The 23,632-nt window shown below is 45.3% G+C and overlaps 1 protein-coding gene across 2 annotated transcripts; it reads right to left on the bottom strand.

Annotated features, from left to right (window-relative positions):
* Positions 1 to 788: 788 nt before the first annotated feature.
* ZNF445 (zinc finger protein 445) lies at positions 789 to 21,123 on the bottom strand. Of its 2 annotated transcripts, XM_033132592.1 has the most exons (8): positions 21,036 to 21,082; positions 18,138 to 18,248; positions 9,227 to 9,792; positions 6,810 to 6,978; positions 6,384 to 6,460; positions 5,961 to 6,087; positions 5,362 to 5,472; positions 789 to 4,616 (listed from the first exon to the last, which is right to left on the bottom strand). In XM_033132592.1, exons 3-8 carry the CDS (start codon positions 9,650 to 9,652, stop codon positions 2,449 to 2,451), a joined length of 3,078 nt encoding a protein of 1,025 aa, XP_032988483.1. In that variant the 5' UTR covers positions 9,653 to 9,792; positions 18,138 to 18,248; positions 21,036 to 21,082; the 3' UTR covers positions 789 to 2,448. The 2 variants fall into 2 exon arrangements, with proteins under 2 accessions (XP_032988483.1, XP_032988482.1); XM_033132591.1 differs by lacking the exon at positions 18,138 to 18,248 and having other exon boundaries at positions 21,036 to 21,123.
* Between the last annotated feature and the right edge of the window lie 2,509 nt (positions 21,124 to 23,632).

The raw sequence follows: 23,632 nt of genomic DNA, 5'->3' as shown, positions 1-23,632 counted from the left end.
ACTGAACAGTCTCCTACACATCTCTGTCTTCATGTGGAGTTATTCTGGGGTTTATTCAGAGGTTAGAGAAGCAATCACAGAATAACAGGGTGGTAGAGTACACACAACTTTACAAGATTTTGCAAATTGCTTGGCACAATCGTCGCAATTGCCATTCCCACGGCAGCGAGTTCCCACTGTTCCACACACTTACCCACACTCGGGCTTTTAAAAAAAGTGCCAACTTGCTGAGTGCAAGATGGTCCGTATTAATTTCCATTTCCTCTGCTATCTCCTCTGCACATGCCTGCGTCTGGGCTGACAGTCTAGTCAGCAGGGGGGGGCCGACCACACCGAGCAGCTGACTGAATGAAAGGCCTTCTGATCCCCACTCCTGCCCACACAGCCCCAACCCATCCGCTCTTCCCAGCAGCAACTTTAGCTGCTCCTCGGAAAGGAGAGAAGGCAGGGCCAGGTTGGAAATGGGGGTGTGCTTCCCAGGCCAGATGGGGTGTGAGGTTAGAACTGGTGGCTGGGGCAGTCAGAAACTGTCAACTGGCGCCATATGGCTCGGAACCACGCACAGCTGGGCTCCTAATTAGCAGGAGTGCACTTGGGGCTGGCCTCCATTCAACATTTCATTCAAGGACCCCTTCAAAAAACTCTAATCCTGACACACCGTGTTTCCCCGAAAATAGGATCTAGCCGGACCATCAGCTCTAATGCATCTTTTGGAGCAAAAAGTAATATAAGACCCGGTCTTATTTTACTGTAATATAAGACCGGATCTTATCTAACATAATATCCGGTCTTGTATTAATTTTTGCTCCAAAAGACGCATTAGAGCTGATGGTCCAGCTAGGTCTTATTTTTCAGGGAAACACAGTAGCTGAACAAATTCCTTAACAGAGACGACTTTGTGAAAAATCTCTACAACAGAAAAACAAGTGCCCACCCCTGGCCTCCAGAGTGCCCAGTCTGGCTGCAATCGTGGGCAAAACTTTGGGAACCCAGGTAACACCTAACACAGCAAGATACAGGCACCAGGGAGCGGGCTTAGAGGGACGAGGGTCCGGGAAAGTTGGGCCTTGAAGAGTGAGGACCTGGGCCAGCACGGGTAGGGGTGTGGCACTGCAGGTGAAGGGGGAGAGCGCAGAGTGTGCAGAGGTTAGCGACGCAGCACAGCAATTGCTTACGCCTGTGGAGAGCCAGCTGGCGGTCCCATACGATACTCAGACACATGGAAACTGGCAACAGGGATAACTGCACCCAATTTTTCAGCTTTATCATTTTACTGAGTCCTTGGGTCTGAGGTTAACTCTTGTCAAATGTAATTCAGATTCAGACCCCATCACTCAACTCAAACTGTCTGAAAGCTCCCTGCCTGCCCTTGAGGCAGCCTCAGCCCGTGAGGACCCGATGCTCACACGTGGCCCACCACCTCCCGAGGCCCCTCTCTTCCAGCTGGTTCACTCCACTCGAGCCCAGGGATCTCCTTGTCCTTCCGAGGACACCAGACAAGACTCCGCCTCCTGCGCCTGGTTCTAGAGACCTACAGGGCTCACTCGCTGACTTCCTTCAAGTCTCTGCTCAAACTTCAGCTTCTCAGTTGAGGCCCTTGGTGATCACGCTATTTGCAGTCGCAACCCACCTCCCAACCCAGCACTCCCTCTCACTCTTCTCTGAATTATTTTGTCCACAACACACATCACCATCCAAAATACTGTATGTATCTCACATGTTTATTGTCCGTAAAGATCCAAGATGGCAGCTTTGTCTGTCTGTTCTGGTCACTGCTGGGTCTCTTGCAAAAACAACAGTGCCTGGCACGTGGGAGGAGCTCAGCACATTTCTGTTTAACCGATGGACCGCTGCTGCCCAGCTGTGCGTCACCTGTGGGTGGGGCACTGGGAGCGCTCCGTCCTCCACTGGCCACTGAGACAACTCTACGCCCACAGCAGATATCCCGAGGCAGCTGCGAAGGCTGAAGCTGCAGCAGAACTGCCCAGGAGGCATCTGGGGAGACCAGAACCAGTTCCTCCTGCCGCTGCTGCTGATTAAGGTCAAACAGAACAGGTACCATAACAGGCCAGACGCAGAGGGAAACTGAGGAACCACGTGGCCCCTCCCCAGCAGCCACAGCCCACCATGCCACAGACATTCTGTCAAACCAGAAAGAACGATCTCTCTCTCTCCAGAGTTACGGAAGGCGACCTGGCTGGGAGCGCTCCAGGTCATGAGCGCTACCTCTGGGGGGCCTGAGTCTCCAGAAGGTCCCCAAAGATCTCATTTCCCAGTGGGTAGGATAGGGGACGCCCTGAGTTGTTGAATCTTCAGGATTCTCTGTGACTAGCTTCCAAAACAGAAATGGTGGGGCCCCTTGGGAAGGTTTTCCCTGCACTGCCCACAATTAAGGGTTCTCTAGCAGGGTAGCCAGGACTCCCTCGCCTCCCACTGTCAGGTCCCAAGCTAATCATTAATATGCTTTTTCATATGACGGGCCAGATTTGAACTCCACCGGAAGGTTTTCCCACACTGCTCGCATTTGAAGGGCCTCTCTCGAGTATGAAATCTCTTATGGCTAAGGAGCTGCGAGGTCTTGCTGAAAGCTTTCCCACACGTACTACATCTGTGGCCCTTTTTCTTCATGGGTATGTCCTGGGGTCCAGTGAGCCTGGCACTCTGCTCACAAGCTTCCTCACAAGCTTCAAGGGGCTTCTCCCCACTTGGCTTTAATTCCTGTGAACTCACCCCTGTGTCCTGTGAGGAAGACTCAGCCAGGCTGCTTTCAGACTGTATCATCCTTGTGTGTTTTCTCTGATGGATGCAGAGGGTATGTCTCCCGATGAAATCTTTTCCGCACCACTCACATTTAAAAGGTCTCTCTTTAGTGTGGATTCTTTGATGATTCACAAGGCGATAATTTCTATCATAAGATTTTTCACACAGGTTACATTTATAGCGCTTCTCTCCACTGTGTATTCCCTTATGATCTAAAAGACTTCTTTTACGTGTAAAGGTTTTCCCGCATTCTTGGCACCAAAAAGGTTTCTCACCAGTGAGGAGCTGTGGCTGCAGAATTGGAGGGTTTCTGCTCTCGTGGTATTCGTACCGTTTTTCCAAAGAGTGACCCCTCTGATGTCGCGAGAGGTTAGAACTCCACCTGAAAGCTTTCCCACACTCCCTGCACTTGTAAGGCTTCTCTCTGGTGTGAACTCGCTGGTGTATGAGGAGAAACGAGTGGTTACGGAAGGCTTTGCCACACTGGTTACATTTGAAGGGTTCCTCTGCAGTGTGACTGCTCTGAGGGGCTGGGAACACTCTGTCCTGACTGAAAGAGGGCCCCGCCTCAGGTTTTCTTTTCATGGCGTGCTGCTTCTTATGCACAATAAAGGCTGACCTGTGGATAAACTCTTTCGCACATTCGCTACATCGGTATCGTTTCTCGCCCATGTGAATTCTCTGATGATTCATGAGAGATTTCTTTCCCATAAAAGCTTTCCCACACTGCTGACACAGGAAAGCTTTCTCCACAATGGGGGTGGATCTCTGGGGCTGACTGCAGTTGGAGGTCTCCTTGAAGTCTTCTCTACACATGTCTTGACTGTAGAACTTTTCTTCCTGGTGCATTCGCATATGACGAGAAAAGTTTGACCTCCACCTAAAGGTTTTCCTACATTTGGTACATTTATAGGGTTTCTCCTGGGTGTGGATCCTTTGATGTTGAAGGACATACGACTTACAGTGGAAGGATTTCCTACACTGGCTGCAGTCAAAGAGCTCCTCCCCACTTTGGGCTTGCAATTGATGATCAAACCCTGAGCCATGGGCGAGAGCTTCCTCACACTGATTAGATTCAAGAAACTTCTGATTAGCGTGGGTTTCCTGGTGCAGATGGTAGGCAAACATGCGCTGGAAAGCTTTGTCACATAAACCGCATTTATACGGCTTCAATCCAGTGTGGATTTTCTCATGCCGTGCCCGGTTTGAGCTCCACTTGAAGGCTTTCCCACACACCCTACATTTAAATGGTTTCTCTTGAGTGTGAAGTCTCTGATGATATGCAAGATGGGAGCTATGGCTGAAGGTCCTCCCACAGTCACTGCACTTGTACGATGTCCCCAGCGGGTGAAGGTTCTGCCCATGTTGGTGATGAGCGCTAAGGCTGAAGTCCTTCCCGTGTGCATCCTTGGCAGCCCCTTTGAGGCCGGCATGAATCCTCTGCTGCAGGCTGAAGCCGCCCATCATGCGTCTGAGCCCCTTTGTGCATTCCTTGCAGTCGTAGTGGTATGAACTGCCTCTGAAGTGTCGGCCATAACCATGCTTAAGGGATCGCTTTCTTTTGGGAACTCTCAAACATGGGACATGTTTTAGGTTAACACTATTACTGCCTTCTGATTCTTCAGGTTCTTTTCCGGTCCTGTGACTGAAACTAGTCTCTTCTTTCTTAACGCTGACTTGCACGGGGTTCTCACATTGCTCCTGTAACCTGCTCTTCTGTTCAAAAGGTGCTCTGAGCCCTGTTTCCTCAGAAACACTCATCACCTGACTTCCTGAGGGCACAGTTAAGGTTTCCGCTTCTTCCAAAGATTCATGTTTTAAGATGAACTTGTTTGTTTCAATCTGGAGCTCACCTCCTGACACAAAATAAAACACAACAGAATATACTCTTTTCGCATATTTGGAATTGCCAAAAGCACCAAGGGACAAAAAAGTGCCATGAACTTGGGGGGAAAGGCTTTTGCCTGACTAAATACCTTTACAAAATTGCAGGGAAGGATAAGGCAAAACACGTAAGAGTATCCCAGATAACAGGGAAGGGAGGAGAAGCAAGATGAGCACAACAGCTAGACATATGCAGAAATCACACCCAGTTAAAAAAAAAAAGGGTTGAGAGGGGAGTGTTAAGTAGCAAGAGACGGGACAAGAACCATGGCACAAGCAAGAGCACGATCAGAAGGTCCTCAAGAGCCGAGGACTCCAAGGGGAGCTGGCTGAAAGGACTGGAGATCAAGCCTACCACAGGGGGAAGGGCCACACAAAGACAAGGAGCAGGAGTGGAATGAGGACTCCTGGGAGCAAGGAGCGGACATTAGGGATTCAAGGGGAGTACACACAGAGCTGAGGAGCATCAGTGAACGGAAAAGAAGGAACAGCGAAGCCCTCCAGTGGGCAAGAACTGTTACTGAGAGGGATTCTGGGGGAGGGGCAGGGCCAGAAATGCACGAGAAGCCCGGGGACCAGCACTCCTTGGCAACACTGGTAAGGATCTTCCTTCTAGCAAACAGTGGAGTAAGTTCCCCATGATTTACTTGGTGTAAAAGACCTTAAGAGAAGAATGATGCTGGAGGAGCAGGATCTGGTAGAGTCTCTGGAACTCACCTGCAGGGGCAGCACCTGGATTCTCCTGGGGCTGAGCTTCCTGGACATTCAGGCCCCAAGGCTCCCGTGTCTCCAACCAGGAGATCAGAACAGGTTTGGTGAACGGCCCCACTGCAGAAGAGAAGAGAATGGGATGGGATGGGCAGGCAGATAAATCATACAGCACTCCTCTCCAGGACCCTCTCAGGCCTACGGTTCTGGTAGGGATGGAGGAAGCTAAGGTGGAGGTCCAGACAGCCATTTCTAACAGCCTCGAGCAGAGACAAGAGAAGCTGCAAGAAGCCACAGCCGAAGGATCCCTAGGATTCCCTGGAAGTGGGAACCACATGACAACTCGATCAGGGAAACCAGCCAACATTTGTGGGTGCCTAAATGGTTTAGGAACTTGATACGTAAGACTCTTCATCTTCACAATAACCCAGCATGACAGGAATTATTATACTCGTTTTGCGAGAGGAGTCTGAGGTGATAAATGAAGTGATGTGGTTAGTAGTTACAGAGCCAGGCTCTAAAGCCAGGTCAGGCCCTTGTATGCACCATATGAAAACTAATCAGCAGGAGGAAAGGTGGGAAGAAGCTTGGGGACGGGGAGGCCTTACCCAGAGAAGCCAGGTTCCCATAGTTCTCCAGCATCACATCCCTGTATAGGTTCCTCTGAGCAGGGGTCAGCCATCCCCACTCATCCTGAGAGAACGTCACCTCCACGTCCTTGAAAGTCAGAGCCTCCTAAAAAAACACAGCCCTACACCTTAAAGCCAGTCCACAGTTCCCGGCTTTTAGGAGGAGGCAGGGGAATGGGGTTAACTCTGCATGAGTACAGGATGGATCTCGTAAGGGTGACAAAGAAGACCATCACCCAGCAGACGAGCTCTGGGCTCAAGGGGGATAACCTGGTCTCTGGGACATGGGGCTCTGGACGCGAGGGCACTGAACAGAGAGACCCAGGACAAGGCGGAGCGGCAGCTACTCCATTGGGCAGCAACAGCAGGACCTCACAAAGGACTGAAGGTCCTGTGGCTCACCTGAGGCTGGGCTGTCACCTGGTCTGCTGGACACCCCTCTCTTTGGGGAAGGTCAGGCACCTGGGCAGCAGGAGGATCTGAAGAAGAAAGAACCATGAAGACGGCAGTCTAACTTCTTGGCACCCACTGAGAAGTCCACTCTTCCCCCACCTAGAAGGACTCCTGGGCCCATGAGCAGGTATGGACTGTTATTAAACACACATTTCACATTTCCCCAGGGTCGCTAGAGGCCGGGGAGTGAGAAGAGGGAGGTATAACAGGAGGAGGAGCCAGGCAGACATGGTTCACAGAAGGGGTAGAAAGGACACAGACCTAAGGACCAGGAGAGAAAGGGATTCTCGTGAGAGGACAGATGGTGAAAAGACATTCGAGGAACTTTGGGACGTGTGGCATAAGGCTGGTGTTTTAGAGCCAGCTGGCGAGTACCGGATTGCCCCGCCAGGAGGTCAGGCACTCCTGCTTCGGAGGGAGGCTCCAGGTTGTCCCCCAAAGCAGAGCTGCTCCCGAGAGGTGACGCTGAGGGCCATATCTGCGCGTCTCGCAGGGCTTCTGTACCCATCCAATGCACATCTGGGCTCTGGGCAGGGGCTGGGTCCTGGCAAGAAGAAAACGTGAGAGGATCCCCATGGGAATCAGAAAGCAAACTCAGAGAAAAGGCCACGTGGCCAATCTCTACAGGGCAGAGGCCAGGGGAGGGTGACCAGGCCCTTTATTACCTCCAGGCAGAGGGGAACAGAGGAGGAGAAAGTCCAGGGAGCACCCCCTTACCCCTCAGCCTCCCTGGGCTCTATGGTGGGCCATGGGGTGACAGGTGGAGCCAGAGTCCAACTGGACATCAGAAAGTACCTGGCAAGTCAGTAACGGCACTGCTGTCAGCCTCAGTACAGCAGTGACACCCTCCCCACCAGCCCTCAGCCCTCACCCCTGGCCTGGAACTTAGAAATGAAAGAAATTCATCCCCGAGAGTTAAAACTGATAATGATTCACAGCGGAGATGCAGACGGATATGTCTACCAAGTATAGGACACTGCTCTAGGCTCTGATATGCAAAGTGACCCCAAAGAGGCAGGACCCGCTCCCAGCCTGTAAGCCTGACTGAAATAGCACCACCACCAGAGAGCAATGCTAACTGTCAGGGTCCGCCACAGAACCATGCAAGAAAAAGTCTAAGGTGCAAAAACCAGCAGTGCCCACCCAAGCAGAACGAGAAGGCCTTTGCCCTAGGCCTTCGAATAGTTCTGGGGTCTGAAGCAAGGCTATCCCTGATGCAGAAGTGAGTATAGAAAGCTACAGCCAATGAACTTCACATTTTCTGGTCCTGTGGCCAAGACGGTCTCTACACTAATATAGATGCAACTTAGGCTGAGGCCACGAGACATCGGATGCCGAGCCACACACTACAGATGATAAACTCGTCACAGTAACCTATGTCCTGTTCCTCCCAAGCCCTACCAAAGGGAGAATAAAGAAACAATAAGAATATGCAAGCACAGCCAGATGGGTTTGAGGACAAACTTTCTCAGGCACTGCTTTCTCACATTTTGGTAATTTTGATGAACCAAATGGTGATTCTCTAACTCTATACGCATCTTCAGCATTTCTGTTCATTTTTCAGAATTTGAGAGGCTTTCTCCCAGCCCCTAGTTTTTGTTTTCTAATTTTGAACTAGCTTTCAACCAGGCAGGCCCTTTCTGCTCACATGGCAATGGTTTCATGGATTTTTAAACCTTACATTTAGCTCTAAATGAGTTAACTATAACCAAGCCACAATTTTGTACCTGCTGTATACCTCATTTGCTTTCATAAATCATTTTTAGATCCTTTTGATCTCATGGTTTTGTTAAAGTGATAAATACTCTTTCGGAGTTTTAAAACTAGTACCCAACATTGAGCAAAGAGGTTTTCTTTTTTAATAGTCATACCTTGTGTTGATGTGTTCCCATTTACTGCTGGTAAACCATGTTCGGATGTGTTATTTGATTGATTTAATTTTACATTAAATTTGGGGGAGAAGTGTGTCATATATGTTTCAGAAATCTTAAAAGTAACTTTTATTTATGCGCGAATCACATATATAGAATTATACCTATTTTTGTAGAAATAACCATTTTGAAGAAGCCTACAAAAATGATAAATGCACTTTTTAAAAAAGCTCCAAAGATACAGGAAACGGTGAGAAGCCCGACTGTGAGGCAGAAGGGGCAGCAGAGTATATATGAACTGACCCGCTGCTCTACGGCTGGCACTGGGGGTGGCAGCTCTCTTTCCCCGTGCCAAGGCCAGGGCCGGGCGCAAGGAAGGTACTCAAATACATACTGAATGAATTCTCATTGTCAGACCAGTTTGGCATTTTCTTTTCAATAAATTGAGGCTTTGACAGGGACAACCAGAAGTGTGGGCAAGCACACTGAGGCTGTGAAATCTCAGCCCCGCACAGAACGTTTCCTCAACAAAATGGTACCCGTAGACTGCTCTCCTAGGTCTTCACAGGTCCTCAGAAGCCAAGAGTCCCCTTACAAGCCAGAGACAGCACCCCCACTACACAGGTCAGCATCAGGTCCAATGAGATAATATGTGGAGAGGGACTCTGCATACTCCAAGTCACTGTGTCCAAAACCTCTGTTACTATTGTTTTGGGATACTTCCTGTCCCTCTTCCTGGAGCTGACAGACCTCTGGGAAAGCGAGAAGGACTTGGCTTACTGTCCAGTTCTCAGCTGCTCAGGTGTCATGGAAATGAGAGGGGAAGACTTGCCCTGCATTCCTCAGTGCTGAAGGTTTAGAGGCCAACCCCACCCCCAGATAAGCTGGCTCACTGGGCACTGCACACTTGCTCACACTCACCCTCCATGGTGTCCCACTGACGTCTCTCTGCAGCTCTTCTAACAGGGCCGCGGCCTCCCCGCCACTCTCAGGGTGATGCAGCTGCACCCAGGTCCGGAGCTCCGCAGGCAGGATGCTCAGGAACTGCTCCAGCACCAGCAGCTCCAGCATCTGGGCCTTGGAGAGAGCGTCAGGCCTCAGCCACCAGCGGCAGAGCTCCCGGAGCCGGCTCAAGGTCTCCAGGGGCCCAGAAGACTCATGGTAGCGAAGCTGTCTGAAGAGCTGACGGAACAGTTCCTGGCCAGGACGGTTGAGTGTCTGCGGCCTGGCAGCCTGCACTGAAGCGTAGCCTTCACCCTCTTCCTGCTTCACCATCTGAAGGCGTCCTCGCTCCCTGGAAGCCTGGGCCTGAGCTGGATGGACGGCATACCACCTGCCTGGAGGCATCACTCCTGTTCAGAGTCTACGCAGCAGAGTGCAAACCGAGCCTACATTAGCTGTGTCGCTGCTGGGACCTTGGGAGTATCTTTTCGGCACTGCAGTGGACAACGCCATTAGCTGGGACATCAGACATCACTGGCAAGAGACTGAAATAACCAATATCACTGTTCAGAAGGGAAGTGAGAACGACAGCGCTGCTTGATCCTGTGATTTCGGATCACCTTTGGATGTATGAGAAGAGGGCACGTGAGCATTTGCACAGTGGTGGCTGCCAGTATCAAGCAGACCAGGGCTAGATCGTTACACACAGTAAAATATGTACAGGACTATAGATAGGTAGATAGATAGATAGATTACATAGATTACATAGATAGATTAGATAGATTGGATAAATAGATTAGATAGATTGGATTGATTAGATAGAGTAGATAGATAGATTGATAGATAGATTACAGACAGATAAAGATCTCAAATCAATTACTTAACCTTCCACCTAAAAACGCTGGAAAAAGAACAAACTAAACCTAAAGCAAGCAGAGGGAAAGAAATAATAAAGAATAGAATGGAAATCAATAAAACAGATTTGAAAAACAGAGGAAAAAAAATCAATGAAATCAAAAGTTGGTTCATTGAAAAGATCAACAAAATAATGAACCTTTAGTTAGACTTACAAAGAAAAAAGAGAAGGCTCAAATTACATAAATGAGAAATGAAATAGGAAACATATTACTGGCTTTACAGAAATAAAAAGAATTATTTTTGCCAATAAATTAAATATTTAGATGAAACTGACAAGCTACTATAAAACACCAACTGATGAAATTGACTCAAGAAACACACAATTTGAATAGACCTATAACAAGTAAAGAGATTGAACTGGTAATCAAACACTACCCACAAAGGACAGCTATGGCCCAAATGGCTTCACTGCTGAATTCTACCAAATATTTAAAGAAAAAGTAATTCCAATTCTTCACAAACTCTTCAGAAAAATAGAACAGAAGAGAACACCTCCCGATTCACTTTATGAGGCCAGCATTACCTTGATACAAAAACTCGATATATCAGTATCTCTTATGAATATAAAGGCAAAAATTCTCAACAAAATACTAGCAAACTGAATCCAGCCACATCTTAGAAGAATTATACCCCATGACTGAGTGAGATTTATCCTAGGCATGCAAGATTAGTTTAACATATCAGCAGAATGAAAAAACAAGTATCACATGATGATGTCTATAGGTGCAGAAAAAGCATTTGACAAAATCCAAACTTTTCATGATAAAAGCACTCACTAGGAATAGAAAGGAACTTCTCAATCTCATAGAAAGCATCTACAAAAACCTACAGCTAACTTTAGACTTCATAGTTAAAGACCAAATGCTTTCACCCAAAGGGGAGGAACAAGACATTAAGGAAATCCACTCTCAAGTTTTCTATTTAGCACTGCACAGAAGTTCTAACCAAGGCCATTAGGCAAGAAAAATAAAAGGCATCCATACTGGAAAGGAAGAAGTGAAACAATCTCTATTCACAAATGACATGCTCTGTACACGGAAAATCCTAAGACTTCCACTAAAAGCTATTAGAATGAATAAGAGTTTAGTAAGATTAAAGGATTTAAGATCAATATGCAAAAATAGATGGTATTTCTATATAGTAAAATAAACAAACCAATAAAGAAAACAATTCCATTTACAATCACATGAAGAATAGAATACACAGAAATGAATTTAACAAAAAGAACAAAACTAACACCCTCAAAACTACAAAACATTGTGTTAAAAAGTAAAGATTTAAATAAATGGAAATGCATTCTGTGTTCATGCCTCAAAAGATAAAATATTAAGATGACGATACTCCTCACATTTATCTATAGATTCAACGCAATCCCTATCAGAGTCCCAACTGGCTTGTTTGTGAAAGAGACCCACCATAGCCAACACAATCTTGAAAAAGAATAACTGAAAAGACTCCCACTACTAATTTCAAAACTTACTTTATAAAGCAGCAGTCATCAAGACAAGTGTGGTGCTGGCCTAAGGAGGGGCACATAGAACACTGAAACAGAATTAAGAGTCCAAAAACAAGTCCAAATATATCTATGATCAATTTATTTTTTCCCAATTTTAAGAAATAGGTCAATTTATTTTTGACAAGGGTGCCAAAGGGTGCCAGGAGCACTCAAATCAGAAAGATACATCTTTTCAACAAATGGTGCTGGGACAACTGTATGTTTACATAAAGAAGAATGAAGTTGGACCCCTACATAAAGCAATGTACAAAAATTAACACAAAATGGATCAAAGACCTAAATGTAAGAGATAAAGCTACAAAATTCTTCTCAGAAAACACAGGTGTAATACTTCATGACACTGGAGTAGGCAATGCAGTCTACCAAATGCACATCAAAAGCACATGTAAAAAAGAAACAAATAGATAAATGGGACTTCATCAAAATGTAGAATTCTTGTACTTCAAAGGACATATAAAGAAACTGAAAAGATAACCCACAGACTAGGAAAAAATATTTGCAAAATAAAAATCTCATAAGGGATTTTTATCTAGAACATATAAAGAACTCTTACAATTCAATGATAGACAAGTAACAGTTAAAATTGAACAAGGCATCTGAATAGACATTTCTCAAAAAAATATATAAAAATGGCTGACAAATACACAGGATACTCAACATGAGACATCAGAGAAAAGCAGATCGAGATCACAGTGAGATACCACTTCATACCCACTAGACTGGTTAGCATCAAAAAGTCAGAAAAGTAATATGTTGGTAAGATTGAAGGGATACTGGAACCCTAATGGGCTGATGGGAATGTAAATATGGGGCAGCCACTTTGTAAAACAGTCTGCCCATTCTTCAGTAAGTTAAACACACAGTTACTACTTGCAATTCTTTATCCAAGAGAAATGAAAATAGGTATCCACAAAAAAATTGTAAACAAATGTTCATAGCACCACTGTTCATAATGGTCGAAAGGAGGACACAACCTGTGTTCACCAAGGACTTCAAATTGATTAGTATACAGCTCTTCACATACTGGTATTCTCTTCAAGTTAAAAAGAAAGGTCTACTAAAGCTATAACTTTATCTCCTTTTTGGTACACATTCTTAGCAATCCAGGAATAAAGGGAAACTCTTCCACCTGAGATGGGGAAAAACCAAGAGAAATCTACAGCAAATGTAACACTAAATAGAGAAGACATTAATAGCCTTCAATTAAAACCAGGAGCAATCAGATAATGGAATCCTAGCCAATGCAATTAAACAAGAAAAAAGAGATACACAGAAAACTGTTAGAAAAGAAAGGGGCAAAGCTAACACTTCTCATGAATGATCTGAACATCCATCTAAAAAAATCTAAGAGAATCAACCGAAAAACTGTTAGAACTAACATGGAAGGTCATTAAGTAGGCTGAATATACAATCAATTTTTAATCAACAACTTTCTGATACACCAGCAATGACCAATTAGAAAGAGAATCAACACAACACCAGCCAACAAAAACCATAAAATATCCGGAAATAAGCTAATAAAAAATATACAAGACCTTAACAGTAAACTGCCACAAGACAAAATAGATCTGAATAAGTCTTAAGTATGGGAAGACTAATATTTTCAAGATGTCAATTGTTTCTAAATTAACATGAAAAGTCTATAAAATCCCAAAAAACCTCAAAATAACTTTTCTTTAGATTTGGTAAGCATATTCCACAATTCACACAAATGAGTAAAAGGACAATAGCCAAGACAACTTTTTAAACATTTGTTTTACCAGATAATATGACTTATTATAAAAGTACGGTAATTAAAACAGTGTGTATTATTGAAGGAATACACAAATAGATAAAAAAGAACAGTACAGAATCCTGAAAAAGACTTATATACATGTACAGATCTGGCATGTGACAGAGGTAGCATTACAAACAATGGATAGATCAATTACAAGAATAGATAATTCAATGACTTGTGTAGGGACAAATGGCTAGGCCAATAAAAAATTAAAAGATCACATGCAAAATGAATTATAGTTGAAGACTTGAGAGAGAGAGAGAAAGAGAGAGAGAGAGAGAGAGAGAGAGAGAGAGAGAGAGAGAGAGAGAGAGAAAACGAACCCTGGAATAAGCAAGGATATTTTCAGGAAACAAAAGGAAAAGAGTGATATATGACTACAGCAGTATTTAAAAACTTCTTGTGCCAAAAAAACAAACCAACAAACAAACAAACACAAACCACTGATACTCCTAGAAGTGTAAATTTATACACTTCCAGCCACCAGGAAGGGTAGTTTGAAAGTCTGTGGTAAAACTAAAAAGTCACATTACTTAGGCGCCAGGAATTTCACTCATAGGAATCGCCCCGGAAAAACGCTTGTACAGGTATACAGACATTTACACACGTGTTCCCTAGAGCCCTCTTTGTAATAATACAACATCAGAAATAACTTACTTGCCCATCAATGTAGCTAAATAAAACGTAGCATTTTATAGGATGAAATACCACACAACAGTTAAAAAGATCGTACTAGACCCTTAAGCATCAACATAACTGTTGCCCTGTTCCCTGGGTGTACGGCCAAGGTTAAAAAGCAGGTAAGTACCACCTGCAGAAGAGACCAGAGCACGATATTAAGTTGTTGAGAACAGAAAACAGACACACCAGGATCAACTGGTCCAGCGTTCACTTACAGCAAGAGAGAAGAGAAAGAGCACAACAGATTCAGCCCCTTGCAATCCACTGGTCCCCCACTTCACAGCCATGGGGATGCAGGTGGGGTGGCTACAAGCACCGCATTTCATGCTGCAATAGAGAAGCTCAACCCATTGCCAGTGGGGGTGTCACCAGAAACGATGCTTTTCCTCGCTTCTTGTCTTCTTGAAAGAAAGAATTCAGCCAAGAGACAGGAGTCAAGCAAGCAGCAGACAGCACAGTTTATCTGCAAAGCGAGTACACGCCGAGCTGGAGTGCGCTGACTCGAGACTGGGTGCAGCCCCCATCTCTGGGTCCCTGGCCCTATAATCCATAGATTGCGTTATCCTCCTCCTCCCCTGCTCCTGCTTTTCTCCTCCTTCTGCACATCTCCTTCATCCTAGTGTGTTTGCACCAGCCCAGGTCTTTGCTCTGGCTCCGCACTTCTGTGGGTTTGTAATAGGAGGTTGATGGAGCCACCGGGATACCTGTGGAGGCCTCCTCATTCCTCCTCCTCCTGCTCATGTCTCCCTCCCCACCTACTCCATCAGAGGCTGAAATACAGAAAGCAGGAGTGGGCCTGAGCACCACTGCCACAGGCACTCCAGCACAACAAAGGGGTCTACACGAAGCACTGACCAGGGAGCCATAGTCCCTTCCGAGGCATAAGCCCAGCACAGGCTGAGCCGGCTCTGCATCCCCTTCCAGGGAAATGTTCCCTGCTCCGGGCCCCTCTTATGCTGCTACGCCAGAGACGAGAGGCTGCGCTCAACTGCCTCTCTAACAACAACAAAAACACATGCTAAGTTACAAAGCACATCCTAGAAAACACTGCAGGAAAAAACCCTAAAATCATGTATATGTGTATGTGTGTGAGGCACATGCAAGTTCTCAAAGGAATTTAAAACAGCATGGAAGGATTCACAAAAACTCTTCTGGATTGTGAGGGCAAGGGTAGGGAATAGTAGGTAAAGGAGATTTCACTTTATTTGGAGCCATTTGATTTTTTAACACGACATTTATATCCTAGGTTTCTCCCTTTTTTTTTTTTTAAGTGCACACAGAAAACGATGAATGCAAATACACCAAAATCTTAGAAGTGGTTAACCCTCGGTGTTGGAAATATGCCTGCCTATTATTTTCCTCTTTGTTTTTTTATCATTTCCCAATTTCCTCAAGTAAAAAGTAAACTAAAAAGCAAGTTTTAGAGATTATAATTGTGAACTCACTCATGTCGTAAAACAAAATAAAAATAAAGCAGTTTGCATATGCACGAAAAAGATCCTAAACCTTGCCACCAAAGTGTTTTCAGCCTTATCTCCTCTGCCAGGTGGGATGAGAGAACTTTCCCTGCGTATTTCCTTATGCTCCCTGAATTATTATGCACCACTTTTATAATCAGCAAAGCGATAATTCTGCTTAGAAACCAAAGCAACTGAGTACATCAGCTCCCAGAACTAAAGAGGTAGGCACCCAGCAAAAGAGGCAGCATATCCTTGAAGGGAACATGGGTGCAATTGGTGCCTGCAGCTGAAGCAACTGGGGGAAAACAACACGTGATCTTAGTTCTGTTTCAGCATCTAGTCAGCAACCCAATCACAGAAGGCTGGCTGAACAAAGAGAACAACGTAAGACAACAACTGCGAAGTGAGATAAAGCATAAAAAGAAGGAAATGCTGCTCTCAAACTCCACCTGGACAAGAAAAAAGAACAAACCTTAGGCAGACAACAGATTGGTGGTCACCAGAGAAGAAGCAGTCAGCTGTATGGTGACAGTGGAACCTAGACGTACGGTGGTGAGCACGATGTAGTGTATACAGTCGTCGATTTATAATGTCACACACCGGAAACAGACTGTTACCAACCCATGTGACCGCAATAAAAAAGGAATCAAAAAAATAAACCAGAAAAGAGGGTGTTAAACAAAACAAATCTACAAAGATGTGTGAGATGGCCAGCAGGCCCTGGCACCTAACTCGTATAGCAAAGTGGCCCCATTCCTCTGTGCGACAAGTTACAGATGATGGTCGGCTCCCCGGAAACCGCGGTCCCCTCCAGCCCCTAACAGTGTTAAGCAAATTTAAAGAAACCATTACCGTCAGCCATATTAAAACAAGAGCCATCCTCTCCTCCACGTATTATAAAACAATACTTTTTCCACGACTCAGGGACTCAGCAGGTGCCGTCAGGACCCACAGAGATGACTGAAACTGAGACAGGAAGAAGGCTCCCACCAGAAAGCATGCCACCATCCAGCTACAAGAAACTCCAGCCCTGCTCCAGGATGACTCCTGGACGAGTCAGGTAAATAACCACCTTACTGGTCAGGCGCGCTGTGGGGGTGATGAAATTCAGCAGAGAAATGAAGACTTGCTCTAAAAAAAGGGGGAAGGAGGGTAAAAAGAACTGTTCAGAGAAAGCAAAAGGAAAATGAAAGAAGTGATCAAGTTAATAACTGAAGGCCTATGAAAAAAGACTTGAAGACACGACAAAAGAAGGCAGAAGAGGAAAGGGTGCTTCAGGAAAAGAGGGGCAGGCTCACGCATCGCCGAGCTCCAGCAGCATGAACGGAAAGCAGACATGCTGCTCCGGAGGAGGCTGACAGCCAGAAAGAGAGAGAGTGACTCCCCAGCCAAACTCCCAGAACGGACTGGAGCAGAGGAAGAAAACTGAAGTATGAAAAGACCTCGAGGGTTAGTTAGCTCAGTTGGTTAGAGCGCAGCGCTCTTAGAAGGTTGCCGGTTCAAACCCCACATGGGCCACTGTGAGCTGCGCCCTCCACAACTAGATTGAAACAACTCCTACTTGACTTGGAGCTGATGGGTCCTGGAAAAACACACTTAAAAAATAAAAAGTTTAAAAAAAAAAAAAAAAAGAACTACAGTGCTGCTAAGGGTGAAGAGAAATCTGGCACTCAGGCTAAAGACAATGAACTTGACGTCAGAGAAGCATTTTGAACATTGCACCCATAGGAAATATACATGACAATGACCTGTCTCAGGAATTTGGGGCCCACAGTGAAATTTTCACCAAAAATCAGCCTCCAGGCTGTTATATTCTGAAGCAGCTGTTAGAAATGTCCAAAGAGGTCAGTGAAGCATTTGGAAAGAGGTGAGGAGAAGACTGACAAACAGGAAAACGAGGGTAACTGCCTGGGAATACGACCAAGGACTCCAGTCTTCGAAGAAAGGGCGAGCCCAGCCTCTGCAACCATGAACATGGGTAAACCTAAACACCTCCTGGCCCTTTCAAACTCAGAATGAAAGACCCAGAGCACAGGAAAGTGGTGGGGCCAGTGAGCTGAACCTGCCCGGTTCAATTCAGGTATCCTAATGCAGCAGGGTCCTCCCTGTCCCCAACTAGCTTTTGAGGACAGAAGAAAAGCTTCATTCATCAACTTGTTAACATTCTACCACAGCTGTGAGCCCCTGGGGCCCTGGAAACAACCTCAGCTGGATCAGACCTCTTCTCCCAGACCTTCATACCTTAACCCTTTCTCATTCCACAATGAAAATGACTTTGAGAAGACCAGGGAAAATCCCAAGCAGTCCACTGGGCATTTTCCAGGGACATTTTCTTCTGTTTGTTCCTTTGTTTCTTCAATTCATATGCAATGTCATTTTATTTGTTTGCTTTCCTTTTAAAGTCCCCATTAAATAGTCCCTTATTCTCTGTTTTGTCCTACCAGTGTGAGGGTACATAGGTTTATTTTATACACTGATAATAAGCAAACAAGAAAGACTGCTTCCAGTCCATGTTTTAAATGTTAAAATAATACTTACACAAATATGTCAATTAAGAAATAAGCTCAAACTCAGTGCCCAAAACTTGGCTTCTAAATACCATCCTCCAATAAACGGAACCAGGGGTCTTTGGAGAAGTGGTTGCCAGAGCTGGGGAGAGAAGATACAAGATGAGTATTCTGTGGTGCCAGAGTGTCAGGGAAGACACACAATAAATATGGGAGCACTTGAAGAGCAAGCAGGAGCCAACCGCAGAGAGCTCCCAGTGCCCAAAGCTACAATGATTTAAGCAACAGAATAAACAACAACAGCACTGCATTATAGGCCAAAGAATTAATGACACATTCAACTCAGACACAGATATAATAAAAAAACAAAACAGGAAGAAGGCACAACTCTTCCTCACAAACAATTCCAGTTAATAAATGTAGAAAGAACCACAGAAATGAAAGTCACCATTAATAGCTGCTGCAGGCAAGATCCATCAAGGAATGCAAATTGGTGCGTGAAAGTTAAGGAGAAACAGGATATTTCTATGCAATATCTCAAAGTATAGTTCCCCCAAATACTTACTAATTACAAGGGAAAGACAGTAGGTATCGTTACAGTGGCAAAACCGGGCAGGCACCACGGGATCAAGATCAATATCACCAGTAATAAGACAGAACGGCATCATCCTCAATCAAGCAGGAGAAAACATAACAAAACCATACTGACGGTCATTCTAAAAACACTACTACGAAATACTTCAGAAGTATCAATGTCACGAAAAACAGGAAAAGACTGAGGGAGGCACTGCCACAGATTGAAGGAGGTAAGGAGACACGACAATTAAAGGAAATGAAGAATTCTACATTGGATCCTGGAACACAAAAGCTCATTAGACAGAAACTGACGAACTCTGATTAAACTCAGAAGTTTAATCAATCACATTGTACCACTGTAAATTTCTTAGATTTGATGACTGTACTATAGTTATGCAAGGTACTAACTTTAGGCAAACTGGGTAAAGGGTATAAGGGAACTCTGTACAGTTCTGAAACCCTCTCTATGTCTACACTTATTCAAAATAAAAAGGTTTGAAATTGAAAACGTTTCAGTTGTTATCCCTTTTTTCTGATTTATTTCCATCTTTGCGATTTAGGATTAACTCAGCAATCAAGGACACTAAATACAGTCAATTCTTATCTCCTCCGATTGGGATTCATTCTTTCATTAATATAACAGGTGTGTGAGGACAACTACTACGAAACAGGCACTAAAGTCACAGCAGTGAATACAGCACACAAAACCCACTGCCCGGAGGACCTTATGGGAAGACAATGAAATAAAACACGCAGTATGTCAGACCATGACAGGTGCTGCGTATGTAGTAAATAAAACAAGGAATGAGGAGAAGAAGACGTCTAAGATCAGGGCGGAAACGTGTAAGCTCAAAAATTCCGTCCTATGGAGCGCGTCCTCATGAAGCAGCTCTTTCCAAGATTTTCTGATATAAAAACTCTGGAGCCTGCAGGATGGAGTTTTGTTTACTATGCTTTCTTCAGTTTTACTTTCAAGCAACTCTCTGACATACACGAATACCTCCTGGAGACCAGGAGCCACAGAAAACTTAACGGTGCAACACAGTATTTTGGATGCTTTTGTCAGTTCCCCTTTTAAGCACATAGTGAGGTTTATCTTCAAAACACTCCCATCTTTTCAGCTTAAGTTAGGATTACTTATTTAACCCAAATTTGTCTGCCTTTCTTCAGCATTAACATAACAGCAAGAGCAGCTTCACTGGTCAGTCCCAGAATATGCACATACCCACGTGTCTGTAACAGATGGAAGTTCCCTAAAACCCTTCATCAAAACTTGGCTAAAAGCACTGCTTGTCATTTCCTTGCAAAATAACCAACTAGTAGGAATGAGTCGTCACTTTAGAACTACAAATGGTTTGAAACCAAATGATGTTCATTCCTGGCTACCACTTTTAACTTAGGAAGGAGACTATTTTTGATTTCTTAGGCCTGTGCAAGTCAGAAGACAGTACAGTGGCTTTAGGTTAGAGATGCACCTTATTTTTGAAAAACTCCATTTTACATACTACTCTTTCATTTTGACACCAGACAAGCACCGTAATAAACAAGATTTTCCTATTTTTCTCCACAACCGTTGTTTGTTGAACATTTACAGCCTCGTGTACCATGTACTATGGGAAATTAACTGCAAACAAAATGTTTTCTTTTAATTATACTTGCAAAAATGTCTTAGTGGTTTCCTAAGGCTAGCACCAAAATTAAAACCAGTGTATGACCAGATGCATTCTGCAAATTAAAACTATTATAATTTTCAAACAGCAACGGTATAAATGTAGTTAACGTTACAGAGTTATACACTCTAAAACGGTTAAAATAGTACATTTTTATGTATCATATGGAAAATGTTATGCGTATTTCATCACAGTATTGTTTTATCACAAGTACAAGTTCCCAAAAGCAACAATATGATCCCGCTTCATAATAAAAATTGAGTTTGCATAATTATGCACAAATTTTAAAATGACACAAATTTTAAAAATTTAAAAGGAAGATTCCTGATGAAAACATTTGAGGATTGCAGTTACTTTTACTTTTCTTACACTCACCCCCGTCACCTAATCGTCTGTAATGAGTACGCTTTGTTTGCATAATTAGGAGAAAAACGAAAGCGAGGAAACCATTACTCCCAATTCCCTCCCCCGGGCGCCCCAGGCGATGCAGCGCTCCCAGATCCGCCCTCACGGCGGCGGGGAGGCAATCCCGGGCCAGCCCAGCCCGCCCCCGGCGCAGCCTCCAGGCCAGGCCTCGGCCACCGCGCCACTCCCGGCAGGGCTGGCCGCCCCCGCCACACTCCCGCAACCCCGCGCCAGCACACCGGCCCCCGACGCTCCCCGTCCCCGTTTTGGCTACTCACCGATTCCCGCGGCACCGACAGTAGGTCCTCCGGCTGCAACCGCCCGCCCCGCGCCTGTCTTTCCTCCCGACCCTGTCGCGCACGCGCGTTGCCCCCCCCACCGGGGCCTCGGCAGACTCTCTAGGAACCTTGGAGGGTCAACGTCTCGACTCCTCCCCGGTTCCAGGGCAGTGATGGCCAGCCCCTGGACCACCCGGCGCTCGTCCCCAACACACCCCACCTCTCCCGCTGGACGCCTGCCCTCCACTCTCTGATACCCATTCGAGTCCCAGAGCTCTATCATCCTTGGCCTGTTTCCCCACTTCCCTCCCAATTTGTGTGCGCCCTACTGCTCTCGGGTCTTCCCTATCCCCAGCGAAGACTAGGATCCAAAGCCATAGGTCAAAATAGAGACCAGCTGATAGGTTCTGGCTGGAAGCAGCTGCTAAGGGGTCACTCGTTACTCCCTGGGTCCCCCTTCAATGAGAGGAAACAGATCCGAAGGGATACTTGTTTCCAGGACGACTTGTTCCCCATCCTCACCACAAGCAGGGGTGCTTTTTCATTCCCAGCCACAGGCACATAAAACTGAAAGGGTGAAATTCAGGGACTCAGTAACGCAGTTAGACTTAGCTAGTTTGCAGTTTGACCCACCACATAGCTTGCTATCTAGTCACCTGTAATTAAACCTAGTTTGTTTGCAGTTTGATCCATCCTGATATTCAGCTGTTTTCTCTGTTTCTCCCTTCACTGATTAACTGAAGAACTGTTTGTTCCCTTTCTCAAGTAAACCCATACCTCGTTAATTAACAATATCCTAACCTGGGAAAGAGCAACTTCTTAATCCTCACGGACACTGGAATCCAATTTACAACTTCTTGCAGTTTTTATTGGTGATGCATAATCCCAGGCCTCGATGGCCACGTTCGATTCCAGAGTCCGGAGATAATATCTTCAAACAGACGAGACCCGAGAAAGGATGTCAGCCCTCAGATCTGCCTGATTGACTCCCCCTTTCCTATGTAAGCAAAAGCTAACCTGAAATTAGGTGCAGCGGTCCACTCAGCCTCTGGACTCTGCCCGCGCGACCTCACGGGTGTTTCCCTCCTTGCTACTTGAAGTAGCCGTCATCTTTGGACACTGCCATGGGCCTTCTCTAACTTTAATAAAAACTTCCTTTGTAGAGTCTGTGAATGCCTTCACCTTTTGCGAACGACCAGGGATTAATTCGCCACCACAACAAAAACTTTACCTCCCCTCACCTCCAGCCTTTTCTCCTGTTAATGAACAAAATTCAACTGAGTAGATGTTCTAAATCTTACAGGGGATGGCAGGGGTTATTCAGGCAGATTATCTAACTAATGCTGATCAGGAAATTCTTGACTTATTAAAGACAATAGGTCTACAATGGAGTTGTTTATGCTAAGCCCCATGTCACCGACACTTAGAGTTTTGGCTCTCCCAGAAATTAAATTTTTAAATCAATCAGGAATTTCCTGGTCAGCATTAGTTAGATATTCTGCCTGATAAACATCTCCCATCCATCTCCTATAAGGCAAGTGAAGCAGGGCCCAGTTGGGACTCCCACGAAAGAGGCCTTGCAATGTCCCTGGCCTCGCCTCTCCCTGCCCTAGAGCTTAACAATTGAAAAACCCCCCTCCTTGCAGTTTGAGCTTGGAATGTCCCCTGTCCAGTTTCTTGCTTTAGATAATTACGCTGAAACTTGTGCAGGCTTATGATCACAGTACCCCTTGCTTGTGATGACAGTACCCCTTGCCCACTGATCACAATCTCTATGGCCTGGCATTCTTTCCAGGTTACTGTCATCACCACTCCTGGGTTGATGACCACATTGGAGAGCCGCATCGCCTGAGGGAAGACTCCATGCGGACCCCTGGAACACCACGTGGCCCCTGGAGGAATACCCAGATTTTCCCTGAAATATCCCAGGCTAGTCTGAGAATGTGAAGGCAGTTTTTGGAGGTGTTAACCCGCTGCCTTCTCAGACCACCGGTGCTCTGATAATAGAGGCTTATTCCATGACCCAACTCCTGTGTCAGTCTATGGGCGGAGCGGCGCAGGCAGCACGAGCCCCGGACTCGTCTGGCCTCTGGTTTCAAAAGTAACCTTATAATAACCAATCTACTTTTTTGCCTAGTATAACTTGTTTCTGTTCCCTTCTGCCTGTAAATCTCTTTGTTTGTATAGCATTTCAGAGTTCCATTCTATCTGCTAGACTGGATGTTCCCCAATTTATGAATCGCTGAATTTTAAATTTTAAAATATGAATTTTGTGAAGTCAGCAAGGTTTCAGTGAGTTTAGAGATTTGGGGTTTAATAATCCCATTAGTTCTTTCAACCTTGTCTGATAATTGAGGGTGATAAGGGACAGTGGTAATTCCAAGAAGTCTGCATGGTTTTACTTAAACCTCATATGATTCTCCCAATGAAGAGGGTGCTTCAGTCGCTAGATATTGTGGAGGGTATATCCCAAGTGGGAAACACATTTTCCAATAGTTCCTTTGCCACTGTGTCAGCCTTGAGGCAAGGGAAGGCTTCAACTGATCCAGAAAACCTACATACAATAACAAGAACATATTGGTAACCTGTACTAAGTG

Source organism: Rhinolophus ferrumequinum, chromosome 17 (assembly GCF_004115265.2).
Source record: "Rhinolophus ferrumequinum isolate MPI-CBG mRhiFer1 chromosome 17, mRhiFer1_v1.p, whole genome shotgun sequence".
NCBI classification, from domain to species: Eukaryota; Metazoa; Chordata; class Mammalia; order Chiroptera; family Rhinolophidae; genus Rhinolophus; species Rhinolophus ferrumequinum.
Note: the sequence above shows the minus strand (reverse complement) of the source record. Positions and strands in the feature narration are given on the sequence as shown.

Excerpts from the sequence above, each read along its gene's own strand:
- ZNF445 (XM_033132591.1), bottom strand. The coding sequence starts at position 9,652 with ATGCCTCCAGGCAGGTGGTATGCCGTCCATCCAGCTCAGGCCCAGGCT. Across the intron at positions 6,979-9,226 it reads TCAGTGGGACACCATGGAGG|GACCCAGCCCCTGCCCAGAG; the intron begins GTGAGTGTGAGC and ends TCTTCTTGCCAG. Across the intron at positions 6,461-6,809 it reads CCTCCTGGCGGGGCAATCCG|ATCCTCCTGCTGCCCAGGTG; the intron begins GTACTCGCCAGC and ends TTTCTTCTTCAG.